Source organism: Salvelinus fontinalis, chromosome 28 (genome assembly GCF_029448725.1).
Source record: "Salvelinus fontinalis isolate EN_2023a chromosome 28, ASM2944872v1, whole genome shotgun sequence".
In the NCBI taxonomy this organism is placed as follows: Eukaryota; Metazoa; Chordata; class Actinopteri; order Salmoniformes; family Salmonidae; genus Salvelinus; species Salvelinus fontinalis.
In genome coordinates, this window is record NC_074692.1 from 3,920,641 (window position 1) to 3,934,984 (window position 14,344).

Below are 14,344 nucleotides of genomic sequence, written 5' to 3' on the forward strand. Positions count from 1 at the left end.
AGGCGGCGAGATCAGGACCATTCTAGCCAATGAGAGGAAATACAGGCACAACTAAGTTGTTTTTCTCAAAGTTAACAGAATGCCAGGCACATCTACTTATATCAGTACATTTGTAACAGCCTAAACATTACAAAACTTACATTCGATCAAATAAGCCTCATGTAATTTGACACTCTCTCATAAACCTCCATACAAAAAAGGGCGTGATCTCACGTGGACCATTTTTTTTTATAGGTCAATTCAGCTCGCTTTGCCTCATCCTCTCCGATCGTACGATCTCGCAGGCCCTGTATCTCAATGCCCTCAACAAATATAAAGAACGAAACGTCGTAACTTTCCATGTGCGAGATCAACTAATTGAATATTCACATGTATTAAACAGAATAAAAGGTCACATTGTAACAGCAAATTGTGAGCTAAGATCCTTTATTTGGGTTTATTTACAAAGAATACAAAACTTAACCCCCGAAACACATGGAGGCTTTGAAACAAAGAGTTCATTCACACACGTCACAATTCATTCACAGCACTCCAGTCCTCTGCATCTGGGATGGAGACAAACACCTAGGACCCGCAGCAGAACACAAAGGTCATTCTTTTCGTGGCGGGATGAACACAAACGTTTTGAAGATATTAGTTGACGGTTGTCTGAAATGGCAAGATAATTATATTCTTTCCACAAAGTGGCAATCGAAACATCGGAGGCTCATGCAAGTCGGTCAAGAAAGAATTCAATGGAACCCGTTCCGAGCAGGTAATGGCTACAACACAATAAAAAAAAACACTAAAGTAAGTCAGCTTAGTAAATGACTAAAAAACTCCTATTTATAATTTATTTACCAGGTAAGGACGAAGTCCCCTTCACTTGTGGTGAGCCTTCTTTCCAGCAGCTTCTTTGCGGCCTTGCTTTAACCCCTATAACGGAAAAGAAAAGAAGCAACTTAGGCACAGACTTCCTTTTGCGTCGGAAAACCCGTTTACACCTGGCATTGAACTAAAAATGTATTTCCGATCAATCTTCACGCGATCCATGGAACCGTGCTCCAGATTCGTCAAGTTTTAATGTCACGTGCACAAGTACAGTGAAATGCTTTTCTTGCCAGCTTTAACCCCAACAACGCAGCAATGAATAACAATGTAATACTAAAAATAACAAAAAGGTAGAACAAAAACAAACCAGAGATATAAAATAAGAACAGAACGTGTATCCATGTAGATGCCCCTATGCGTATTAGACAGTGAATTATTCAACTTAACCATCAGTAATAAGCAATTACTGTCTCATCTACAGCATGCAAGACATGATGCGGATGGCATGTAACTGTACCATGTAGTATCCGGTGTGGTATCCACTCATGTACCAGGCGATCAGCATACTTCCCAAGGCCTCATCGTCCTCTCCGTCTGGACTCATGGGGGGAGGGGGAGGGATCATCTGATAAGAGACAAAACAACTGTGTTCAGACTGGTGCCTCTTTCAGAACGTTGCATGAAGAAATGTACCGGCGACACTGCTCAATAAGCGCCATACGATATGAGAATAGAGTCTGATCTCTACAGGCAACAGTTCAAATGCCAGAGAATATTTCTGTGCTCTAGAAGCTACCTTACCGGTGGCCCAGAGGCCGTCATGGGAGGCCATCCCGGAGGGGCAGGCCCGGAGGCCCCAGGTCGTCTAGAGTCTCCCTGTAGACAGAAGAACACTCTTCAATATGCACACTCCGTTGTCAAATATAGGATTTATTCCATCCACACATACAAGATGTCAAGTTTCAAATGACCCTCTGCCTGTCAAGCAACTTCCAAATGAAAGTTAAAGCAAAAGTTCACCAAAATGTGTTGGTGCTTTTCGTACGTTAAGAAGTAATGCACGGATGAATAGCGACTGACAACCTACAATTAGGGTCTACTTACCGTTCTGAAGCCAGGCATGGGAGGGGCACCTGGGGGAAAGCCAGGGAAACCTGGACCCCACATCGGAGGTACTTTGGGGGATTTGGATTTAGGTTTAGAGCGTGGCGCGTGACTGTGAGGGTGTGGGGCGGACGACCTATCGCTCTCCTTTGTAGAAGACTCTGCTTCTTTAACCTGCAATACAGAGAGAGAAATAAGAACACTCCAAAAAATGTCCCCATTCAAAAGGAATTGAGGTCTGACTTCTATGCCTAAACCCCTTCTCTCCAATCCGTGAACGGAAACTGACTGTCCAGTGTCCACTAGCCTGACTGCTGAGTTCACCATTCTATTTCACTTCACGTGCAGTAAAAACAGAATGGTGAATGCAGCGATCAGGCTAGTTCCACCAGGCTAACCGTCAGTAGTTACAAAACCAATCATACACCTAGGGTCATCTTTACAAACATCCTTAGCGTACCTTGTCGGGGGCTTCCTCCTCTACCTCGGAGCTCTCAGTCAGAAGGTCTCGGAGGTTCAGCTCCTCCTCGTTCCCATAGTCTGTGAACACAACTATACAGGTGCCCCTCTTCTCGTCTATGGAGGAGATGGTGGCAGCGTAAAGCTTGCCGTCTTCAGACCAGTAGGCACAGCAGGGCTCGCCGACTTGCCACTGCAACACGATAATTGTGGTACATCTGTCAGGCTAGACCCTTTCATTTAACAGTATTTGTATTATTGGGCAGTACCTACCTCTTTATCGGAAGGAGCACCGCTTCTCTTTCTGCTGCGGTTCTTTTTGTGGTTTTTCCGTTTCTTGCCAGGGTTGTCTTTCTTTGAGATTGTCGTGTCCTCCTCATCCTTCAGGGCAGTCTGACACGTCAAGATCAATGGTGAAAAAAGGACCGTGACGTCAGAGGGATAACAGAACATTTTCAAGGATACTTTTCTGAGACGCTACTTTAGGAGGCGTGTTTGCCTACCATAATGCACAAACCGTAGCTGTGTAACGGCATGATGCCGATGCATGTTTCTCAACCCAATTATCAATCCGTATGAGGAAAAGAAGAACACAGTCAACAGAATGCTATAACAACACTGTAGAGGCACCTTAAATGACGCGACTGCTTTGTCGTAGGCCTTTATCAGTGCAGTGTCATCCCAGATGTCAGAATCATCACTCTAGGAGAAAAATACAATTAGATTAATCAGTCAATCATCTGAGAAACTTAGAGTAAGAACGTTATTTATAATAAGGGTTACACGGAGAAAACTGTTGTGGCTTCGCAGACCACCGTGGACAACAGTAGGGGTGGAAAGATCTCCTTTATAGTAAAAAGCGTCGCATGAATCTATCGTCGTATTTGCAGGTTTGAGAAAAAAATTGCCTTTTAGAAACATTTCATGCAATTTGCCATCATTTCACATATAAGCAGAATATTTTTTAATATCACACAAATGACTGAAATTACAGGCTAAGAATGGACAGCGGTATAGGCTTGCGTGTTCATCTTATATTTCTCCGACGCCAAATCAGTGTGCCTTGTTTGCAACGAAGCTGTCCCTGTTTGCAAATAATTCAATCTGAGAAGTCATTAAGGATCTGAGTATGGCACTTTCAAAAGTTAGGCCTACCAGACAGAGAAGGCCTACCAGACAGTGAAGGCCTACCAGACAGAGAAGGCCTACCAGACAGAGAAGGCCTACCGACGCAGAAAAATGCCAACTTTAACTGCTGGCTACTCTTCTTCCGTGGCTTAACCCAACGAGAGAAGGTGTCAAGTGTTTCCCTAAAAGGTCTCTTTAATCAATTGGTAGTGAACCAAATTAAATTACTTTCCAAGCAAAGCCTATTTTTTTGTTTCCTCTGCTATCAAAGGTTGTATCTCAGCCTCTGAATGTCAAAGAAACAAAACAATGATATTCCCGTATGCATCAGTCACGTCTTTCCCCGGCTGGTCTCATAGACTAGACGTAACACAGTAAATGTAAATCAGGGATACTCAAATTAGCGTGATATGTTACGGTTGGTATGGTTACATAAGTTAGAAGGTTCCTTAATGTAAAATAGACCCAAACCCACTCATTCCTTTAATTTAGGGTGTTGAATAACACTAATATGCGAGAACAGTATTTTTTGTGAACAAATGTTTCAATTTGACCTTATAATATGGTTGGTAGCAAAACAGAAAATCGTTGTGGAAATCTGTTGCAGCTCAAGTCGACTACAAAATCTACAATGCAATGCTCTCTCTATGGGCATGTAACGTAGCTAATTACATGACCTACTTCTTAAATAGGATGAAATAGGCCCCAACACAAAGCCCTCTTGTTGTTAGTAAAGTATAATTAAAATGAAGATGGTTGAAATTAATTTAGCCGACTCAAATTTGCTTACTTTCAGCACCACGAGCTGTCCATTTCAGATCGATTGTGCAGCGATGCTGTTTGAATCTTCAGCACCAAAATGTAAGTTACTTACATCTGGCTTATTGTGAGGTCATTAACTCAGAAAAATACATAATGGGTAATAAACATATTGTTTTTAATACAAAACTATTATAGTAGTGGCAAGCTATCAAAGTTGACCTCGGGTCCTCCATCTCATCGTTGCGCACTCCTTCTCAAACTGAGCAGAACATACATAGCGCATAGGCCTAATGACATATTTTGGGGGGGAAGAAACCTTTGACGCTCCTCCTGCACTGCCACCATAGGACTATACAGCACAGCCACGAGTTAGGCAGCACACAAAAAGTTGTTGATCAGCAAGAGCAGATTGGAATATCAGGATTGGAATATCCATAGCAGTGTAATGCAGCCCAGTTGTATTTACACCATCCCAGCAGCTATCTTATACATATCTATGCGCTGTAATTCTCCCGAGCATGCACTTCGTAGCCTATAGATCATTTCATTGAGACCACACTAAATAGCCTATAGGCGCTCTTGATATCGCGCCCCGCGGAGAATCAGAGATGAGGGGCAGCATCTGGCACACATCGATATATAGCCTAATAAGCAACTCATTCTAAAACACTGAGAAATATTGAAATTTTATAAAATTATAAATTACATGACCCTCCCCTTGACTGAAATTGAAAAAGCATGACCCATTTTCCTCCAGGTACGCATTCTGTACATTTCGATCCATCCCTTACATTATGCTTTCTACTTGCTAGCCAATATTCCATCTAGCTTGTCGTGATGCACTGCTCAATATTCATAGCTGCATAATAAATGTGTCATAACTAGGTGGCCAAGCTAACTAGCAGGTAATTGCTAGATAGTAAAACATATCCAATGCTACGTGACCTTCCTGGTTCCCGCTAACTACATTTGGAATTGGCCATCAGTCTTTTTAGTGACTGATGCTGGCATATCAACTGGCAATCTGACTTGTTCCCACTAACACCAAAGATTATGAAAATTAACCCTACATCTGTGCTGCTAACACTAAAAGTCCGGTGCTATCGAGTAGCTCGCTATCTATCTCACGTTAGCTAGGTGGCTAACTTAGTTGGTATCTAGCGAATCTGCAACCATTAGCTTAAATTCAACAATAGCTACTAGTTAGCAAACCAATCTACGCAGTTATCTATTTACTGAGTAACTATATAAATTATAACTTACTTGTCCAGCTCCACGGGCAAAAAGCATATCTTTACACCCATTTGCCATGAATACGCAGAAATGTGGCTGCTCTCACAGCTTTGATTGTTGGGTTTTTACTGAAGCGAAGCAACGTGCGTCGCTTACGTTCCTAAATAATGATGACGTTAAAAAGCTGCGACAAAATTGTTGGCGCGTTGGCTTGACAACGAACTGACGTCCCTCTGTCCTCAAACACCTTTGTTTACATTTGCTGGCAAGAAAAAATAAAATAATAAAAATATATACATTTGCTGTAAAGTCGTGATTTGTCGGCTAAAAAAAAAGATAGATCCAGCTTTAAGTTCGTTGGATGCTCAGGTTGTCTTGGCTGCGCCCAGCTATGCGTCTATACTAAAAAATGCATTCTTAAACCTTCCCTGTACCTATGTTTGTCCTTTGTTGATGCGCGACTTTGTTTGCTGAAATCCATACTTTTTAATAAAACGTTAATCAATTACAACCGCTGACAGTTTCCCTGTTGATATTCAATTTCCACATGTGCATTCACGCTGCGTTGCCATCTTAGAACAGCTATTAGGAAATAAAAAAATGAACGGTTTGTGATTAAAAAAGCAGACAAAGGTGGTGCTACAGTAGTGTGGTGTAAAGACAAATATGTGACAGAAGCCTACCGTCAATTAGACAATTACGAATTCTACCAATCTCTTACCTTCAACCCTACAGAGGACCTGAAAACGGAATTGAAAGGGATCCTCACAGAAGCTAAGGAAAATGGTTACATTTCAGACTATGAGTTCAAATTTCTTTTCAATGGCAGTCCGCGTATGGCTTCTTTTTACCTTCTTCCAAAAATCCACATAAAATCTTGAAAATCCCCCAGGCAGACCAGTCATTAGTGGTAATGAAAGTCTGACAGAACCCATCTCTAAGTACATTGATTACTTTATTAAGCCTTTACTGATGTCACTTCCAGCCTATCTTCAAGATACCACAGATGTGTTGAACAAAATTAAGGAATTGAACAATAGAGGTACAGCTTCCTTTTTAGTCACCATTGAGCATCAACAAGGTTTGGCAGCGATGCACCATTTCTTGAGTACCCGGACTGAAACTGAGATGCCTCCTACAGAATTCATTGTATCACTGACTGAATGGACTCTTAATCATAACATCTTTATCTTCCAGGACTGTATTTTTAAACAGGTCAAAGGATGTGCCATGGGAGCTTGCTACAGCCCTTCCTACGCTGGTTTGTACTTGGGTAAATGGGAAAATGACTTCATTTTGGATCCTTCTAATAACCATTTCTTTGACCGGATTATATGGTGGGGACGCTATATTGAAGATGTTTGCCTGTTTTGGTCCGGCTCAGAAGATGAACTTATTTCCTTCCACCAATACCTTAACAGCATTAACCCTAATATCAAACTAACTATGGAATACAGCAAGGATAACATTCATTTTTTGGACCTCGACATTAGTAAAAATGACAAAGGTTGTTTGCACACATCAATCTTTAGGAAGCCTACAGATGGGAATACCATTCTGAGGGCAGACAGCTTTCACCCCAAAAGGCTAAAAGAGAATATTCCATATGGCCAATTCCAAAGAGTCCGCAGAATTTGCGATCAGGAAACAGACTACAGTGTCAAATCTGCTGAATTGGAGAATCGCTTTTTGGATCGTGGCTACAACGTTCAGGTCCTGAAAGATGCAGGTATAAGGGCTGGATTACTTGACAGAGAGAACTTGTTACGAAGAGGAGTGCCTCGTGATACATCAGAGAGAGTGAATTTTGTTACAAAATACAGCACTGAAGCAGAGAACATTAAAAGAATCATTAAAAATAATTGGGGAATCATCCAAAGTGATACGCTACTACGCCAAGTCTTTCCTGAACCACCAGTCATAAGCTTTAAGAGATGTCCTACCCTAAATGACAAATTAGTCCACAGTTATCTTCCGGGTGACTCTCAAAAAACTTGGCTTGACCACAAACCCAAGGGCTCTTTTAAATGTAACCAGTGCAACCATTGCAGAAATATTGCACAGAAAAAGTATTTTGTTGACACAGATTCTAAAATGGAGTATTACGTCAAGCATTTCATTAACTGCAAAACCACTCATGTCATCTATAGATTGGAATGTCCACAGTGCAAGGTGTTCTACATTGGACGGACAAAGAGACGCCTTCAAGATCGCTTGGCGGAATACAAGTACGCCATACGGGTAGGCAATGAAAACTACCCCATGGCAAGGCACTACAAGTCCTTACACCATGGCAACCCTGCCTCCCTACAAGCTATGGGTATTGATCATATTCCGGCCTCTATTAGAAAAGGGGACCGTCTTAAATAGTTAAACCAAAGGGAAAGTTTGGGGATTTACAAACTACAGGCCACTAAATACCCTGGTTTAAATGAAGATATGGATTTCTCACCCTTCCTGTAGGGTCGTGATAGGTCCATTTGCTGTCATCTAGTGGACATTTTGCTCAATTGCCCTCAGCTATGTATAGACTGTTGTTCATGTTTTGCTGTGTTCTAGTGTACTATGGAATATATTGCTTTCTTATTCTAGACACTTCTCCCAGTCATATTTAAGGTTAGAACTACCTTTCTAAGTGTTCTGATACTTCTAGCTTGGAGTTGTATGCTTATGATAACATAGCTACAGTATTTCACCTTTTAATGTGTATATTATTACTTACTAGGTGTGTCCAATTTGGTAACCACTCCCTCTTCTAATTAATCATATATAGGTGGCTTGTTTTGTGTTGGGGTTTGTGGGTGGTTGTTTCCTGTCTTTGTGTTTTCTCTGCACCAGATAGGGTTGTATCGGTTTGCCACATTTTGTTATTTTGTATCGTGTTAAGTGTTCACTGTTTTATCGTTGGTATTAAACATGTTGAGCACTGGCTACGCTGCGTGTTGGTCCGATCCCTGTTACACCCTCTCTTCTCGTGACGAGAGGGAAGGCTGCCGTTACATTTGGTGCGAAAAGTGCACATCAATCCCGGAACAACAGCAAAGGACCTTGTGAAGATGCTGAGGAAACAGGTGCAAAAGTATCTATATCCACAGTAAAACGAGTCCTATATCGACATAACCTGAAAGGCCGCTCAGCAAGGAAGAAGCCACTGCTCCAAAACCACCACAAAAAAGCCAGACTACGGTTTGCAACTGCACATGGGGACAAAGATTGTACTTTTTGGAGAAATGTCCTCTGGTCTGATGAAACAAAAATGGAACTGTTTGGCCATAATGACATCACAATGTTTGGAGGAAAAAGGGGGACGCTTACAAGCCAAAGAACACCATCCCAACCGTGAAGCACGGGGGGTGGTAGCATCATGTTGTGGGGTGCTTTGCTGCAGGAGGTACTGGTGCACTTCACAAAATAGATGGCATCCGGAGGGTGGAAAATTATGTGGATATATTGAAGCAACATCTCAAGACATTAGTCAGGAAGTTAAAGCTTGGTCGCAAATGGGTCTTCCAAATGGACAATGACCCCAAGCATACTTCCAAAGTTGTGGAAAAATGGCGTAAGGACAACAAAGTCAAGGTATTAGAGCTGCCATCACAAAGCCCTAACCTCAATCCTATAGAAAATGTGTGGGCAGAACTGAAAAAGTGTGTGCGAGCAAGGAGGCTTACAAATCTGATTCAGTTACACCAGCTCTGTCAGGAGGAATGGGCTAAAATTCACCCAACTTATTGTGGGAAGCTTGTGGAAGGCTATCCGAAACGTTTGACCCAAGTTAAACAATTTAAAGGCAATGCTACCAAATACTAATTGAGTGTATGTAAACTTCTGACCCACTGGGAATGTGATGAAAGAAATAAAAGCTGAAATAAATCATTCTATCTACTATTATTCTGACATTTCACATTCTTAAAATAAAGTGGTGATCCTAACTGACCTAAGACAGGGAATTTTTACTAGGATTAATGTCAGAACTTGTGAAATGTATTTGACTAAAGTTTATGTAAACTTCTGACTTCAACTGTACATATCATATGCAATCACACAACAAAACCCCCTTCAGGAGGAGGCTTCTGATCGGAACCAGAAATCCATGAGTTCAACGTTTTATAGCCTTGTTGTAATTCAAGTTGCTGGTGTGAACTGGTAACCGGTACTCTGGCAACCGGGACTGTCCCGGGACCACTCTTCAGATTTCCCAGAAAAATAAAATGCAAGAAATGGGAAATTACAACATTTTCCTCCAATGTCGCACAAATGCAAATCCACAACATGTTCAGCACTGCCGGACTGCACACGACCTGAATGCAGTTTAGAGTTCTCATCAGAACTGAAAGTTCTATCTCGGTCCAAGCCCGGGCCTGATCCGACATAACAGATATTGAATGAGCCTGAATCCTAAAAAAGGCCAGATTTCTAGATCACTAGGCTATATTGATTTAAACTGGTGTTGAGAACATCGCAGCAGAGGCAAGAAGGTAAACTCACCTTAGTTATGATCAACTAAATTATGAACATTTTGGAATAAAGTAGGCTAATGCAATTGAAGGCATGTATCAAATTCTTGCTTATACTGAAACACCCAAAGTTATAGGCTATCCAACCGTTATACTAATTTAAAGCAGTAGTCTTGTGTGGTCACCTAGGTTATCAATTCTGGGACAGTGCCATTGCATCGTGCTCCTTTGAGACAAGCATGGTGGACTCCTATAGATAAATCGATCAATGCCAGATTTATGTTTTCACTCGATCTTTGTTTGCATTTTTGCTAACAATTAGGCTGGAAAATGTTAGCTAAAATTGAGGTGAATGCTAATGATCTTTATTCTAGTTTGCTCACACACTTCATGGCCAAACGTATGTGGACACCCATTGAAATTAATGGATTCAGCTATTTTTGCCACACACCTGATGCTGACAGGTGTATAAAAGCGAGTACATAGCCACGCAACCTCCATAGACAAACATTGGCAGTACAATGGCCTGTACTGAAGAACTCAGTGACTTTCAACGTGGCACGTCATAGGATGCCACCTTTCCAACACGTCAGTTTATAACATTTCTGGCCTGCTAGAGCCTACCCGGTTAACTGTAAGTGCTATATTTGTGAAGTGGAAACGTCTTGGAGCAACAACTGCTTAGCCGAGACAAGCTCACAGAACAGGACTGCTGAGTGAAGAAACGCGTAGCATGTAAAAATCTGTCCTCGGTTGTCTGTCCTCGGTTGCATTACTCACTACCGAGTGAGTGCAATAACTGTTTGTCGGGAGCTTCATGAAATAGGTTTCCATGGCCGAGCAGCCTCACACAAGCCTAAGATCACCATGCGCAATGCTAAGCGTCGGCTGGAGTGGTGTAAAGTGGTGTAAACTGGAGTGGCCCCTTAGTTCCAGTGAAGGGAAATCTTAACGCTACAGCATACAATGACATTCTAGACGATTCTGTGCTTCCAACTTTGTGGCAACAGTTTGGGGAAGGCCCTTTCCTGTTTCAGCATGACAATGCCCCCATGCACAAAGCGAGGTCTATACAGAAATGTTTTTTTGAGATCGGTGTGGAAGAACTTGACTGGCTGCACAGAGGCCTGACCTCAACCATTGATCAATGTGATTTGGTTTCACTGAATCTGTCTATATATTTGGTTAATTGATTTCTGGCTGGACAAGTGGTCACTGATCTATCACTGATCCGAAACATTTACCATGCAATTATGTAGCCTAAATCAACTGTAGCCTATTATGTATCTATTGACTCACGTAGAAGCTTTATAGCCTTTTATATAGTAGAGCCTAGGATATTTTCCTATTGTTCCTAGCCCACCCAAATCCTGAAAATTCCTAACTTTATTCTGTAATCCATAGATTGCATTATCAAAGCACGTCTCACCTATGCATGTGATAATATGGCTATAACATTTCCCCCGCTTCTCTGAGCTGTCTCATAATTGCTGCCCATATGAGAGCTTCGGTGGAGAATTCTCAATTTTTTTAAAACAGAGTTGGTCCCCATTAAGATACCTTGATATTTAAACAATTTCCTCTCTTCATCTCATCATTATTCATGAGCTGATCTGCTATCTGTATAATCATCATCTCGATTTTGCCAATAGGAGATAATCTGTCATTCGTTGGAGGTTATCTAGCAAGCTTAGCAATTTTGGTCATTTGACTTTTGTTTGACAGCCATTACAAAGTTTATATGGGGACAGTAAAATGGCACTCTTAAATGTGCAGTTTTGTCACACAACACAATGCCACAGACTTCTCAAATTTTGACGTAGCGCTCAATTGGCATGCTGACTGGAGGAATGTCCAACAGAGCTGTTGCCAGAGAATTGAATGTTCATGTCTCTACCATAAGCCACCTCCAACATTGGTTTAGAGAATTTGGCAGTACATCCAACCAGCACCACAACCGCAGACCACGTGTTACCATGCCAGCCCAGGACCTCTACATCCGTCTTCTTCCCCTGCGGGATCAGTCACCTGAACAAATGATGAAACTGAGGCGTATTTCTGTCTGTAATAAAGCCCTTTTGTGGGGAAAAGCTCATTCTGATTGGCTGGGCCTGGCTCCCAAGTGGGTGGCCCTATGCCCTCCCAGGCCCACCCATGGCTGACGTAAAATCCATAGATTAGGGCCTAATTATTTGATTTATATTGACTGATTTCCTTATATGACCCGTAACTCAGTAAAATCATTGGAATTGTTGCATGTTGTGTTTATATTTTTGTTCAGTATAAATATCAGTTTCCGAGCTGTAAAATCTTTACATAGTGGTGCAGCCATGCCGGAAATGTGACGCAGCAACAATTTTATTTTGGGAGAATCCTGGAATAGTGACCATATCTTGATTTTAAATGCTTTAAATGAGCACAACTGATTTTTTGGCTGTATTTCCAGGGCCTTTCGGGGTAAATATGAATTATTCCCGGTATTGAAACTATTAATCCCTAGTGTGAACCTAAAAGGTTTAGGATTCAGCCCAATGAGATGAAACTGTTAGTATGAGGTTGCCATCCATGACTCCAAGTTACGTGATTGAGAGCATTAAAAAGTGCTCTTTTTTATATATGAAAGTGTTTATTTCCACCCATCATCCATATGTTTAATCTGTGACATTTAACACTTCTGTGACCTTCCTAACAATCTCTCGCTCTCAACGATTCAGAGGAAAAGAGATGAGTAGATATAGTTCAATATTAAGGTCGCCATCCCTGCATCATATACGACAAAGATTGAGGGAAAGTACATATGAAGTCATTGACCGTCTTACACAGAGGCAGAGACAGAGTGTGTACAAGCAGTGCACAGAATCTTGGAACATAATGGCTTCAATCGTAAAGCTCAGCATTCTACTACTTGCTTTCCTGAAGAAAACCATCCATGCAGACCAAGAATTCAATGAGATTGTGGCGGAAGGTGATGTTTCTTCCCGCTTCACTGCCGAGTTATTTCCACTGATTGGCAACTGTTTGATTTTCAAGTACAAAACTAAAGAAGGCATGTTGCTGTGGAACATTTCTAAACCTTCATCTGAGAATTTCATGCTGGCTGCTGGTTTAAAGGGTCGACTAAAATGATCTACCAGGAAAATACAGATCCATAATCTCACTCAGACTCTGCAGGGGACCTAGTTGGTCATTGCAGCACACAATACCGCTCACCGTTTGCAGAGATTTAAACTATAAACCACTACTGCATGTTCATACAGGAGAGACATTACACCTGCAGTGTAAGGGTGCAAGGAGTGGGGACAACATGAGTTTGATAGTACCAGGCAGGTTTTTGGCCAATGGGCAGATCTAGGGCGAACCTTAAGGAGGACGTAGGTAGCCGGGTGCAGCTGGCTGAGAAAAGCACCTCTCTCCACATCCCTAACCTTCCCATAGACGACTTTGCGTTTACAGTTGCCTGGTATCGGAGGGACAGATTTGTGTTTACATATGTGTTAGGGATCTCCTCCCTATTTATTTCCTCATTGATGCTCAACCACACAGGGCATTATGAGTGTCGTGTGAATACAGAGTCGTTTATGACAGTAACAGAGGTGAGTTCAACCAAGGTTCGCAACCATTTGGGAACCTTTTCCCCGTTGAACCCACCTCAGTTCAAAGGTTAGATTATGTGCTGTTGGTCTGCCCCAAGTCTGAGCCCATCACAGAGTTATTATCAGACTAAAAAATAGGTTGCTCCCGCCTGGAACTCTAATCCTACCGAGTCTGACAGGGTTGTGTGGTACAGACTGACTGCTCAGGTGGACGGCGTCATTTTGGACACAGAATATGGACTAACGATGCCGAAGGATTTGGATGGCCGAATGATGGCCGAATGAGTGCGTCTCACCCTTACTTCTCTGGTCCTGTGAGGAAAGTTTGAAGGTGTAAATTGATCAATAATCAAGTAAATGTCCACTGTGTGGACTGTACATTAGCCTCAGTCAAACATGTGAGGCTAATGTACAGTATGTTACCTGGTAAAAGACAACTCTGCAAAATGATTTATATGTACACAGCCATTGTATTTTTCAGAATATAAAAAACACAATTTCTCATGAATATGTGCAAGTGTTTTACGTTTTTTTAAAAAATGGCACAAAGCTGATTATTATGGGGAAAAATACATAATGGATGTTTTTGTTCAGCTCCATTAAATTAGAAGGAGAAAAAAAAAAGAGAATTCTTGTTCCAACATCACGTCTAGGTTTCTGTGATTACAAAGGAACTTGTAGTAGTGTTTCCCTGTTGGTTGTTTAAAAGAAAAACTGTACAATATGCATTATGTAAAGTTACTTTCTACTTCACGTTTCATGCTTTGTATGCTGTTTTCACGAATAAAGAAATATACC

General features: G+C 41.6%; 1 protein-coding gene across 4 annotated transcripts; it reads right to left on the reverse strand.

The window, feature by feature from the left end:
- Window positions 1-409: 409 nt before the first annotated feature.
- On the reverse strand, window positions 410-5,676 carry LOC129825973 (survival motor neuron protein 1-like). 4 transcript variants are annotated; one of them, XM_055886164.1, is made up of 9 exons: window positions 5,527-5,676; window positions 3,004-3,075; window positions 2,647-2,766; window positions 2,375-2,566; window positions 1,915-2,088; window positions 1,612-1,686; window positions 1,328-1,435; window positions 841-915; window positions 410-595 (listed from the first exon to the last, which is right to left on the reverse strand). In XM_055886164.1, exons 1-8 carry the CDS (start codon window positions 5,572-5,574, stop codon window positions 862-864), a joined length of 843 nt encoding a protein of 280 aa, XP_055742139.1. In that variant the 5' UTR covers window positions 5,575-5,676; the 3' UTR covers window positions 410-595; window positions 841-861. The 4 variants fall into 4 exon arrangements, with proteins under 4 accessions (XP_055742139.1, XP_055742137.1, XP_055742136.1 ...); XM_055886162.1 differs by having other exon boundaries at window positions 410-564; window positions 5,527-5,675; XM_055886161.1 differs by having other exon boundaries at window positions 410-648; window positions 5,527-5,675.
- Between the last annotated feature and the right edge of the window lie 8,668 nt (window positions 5,677-14,344).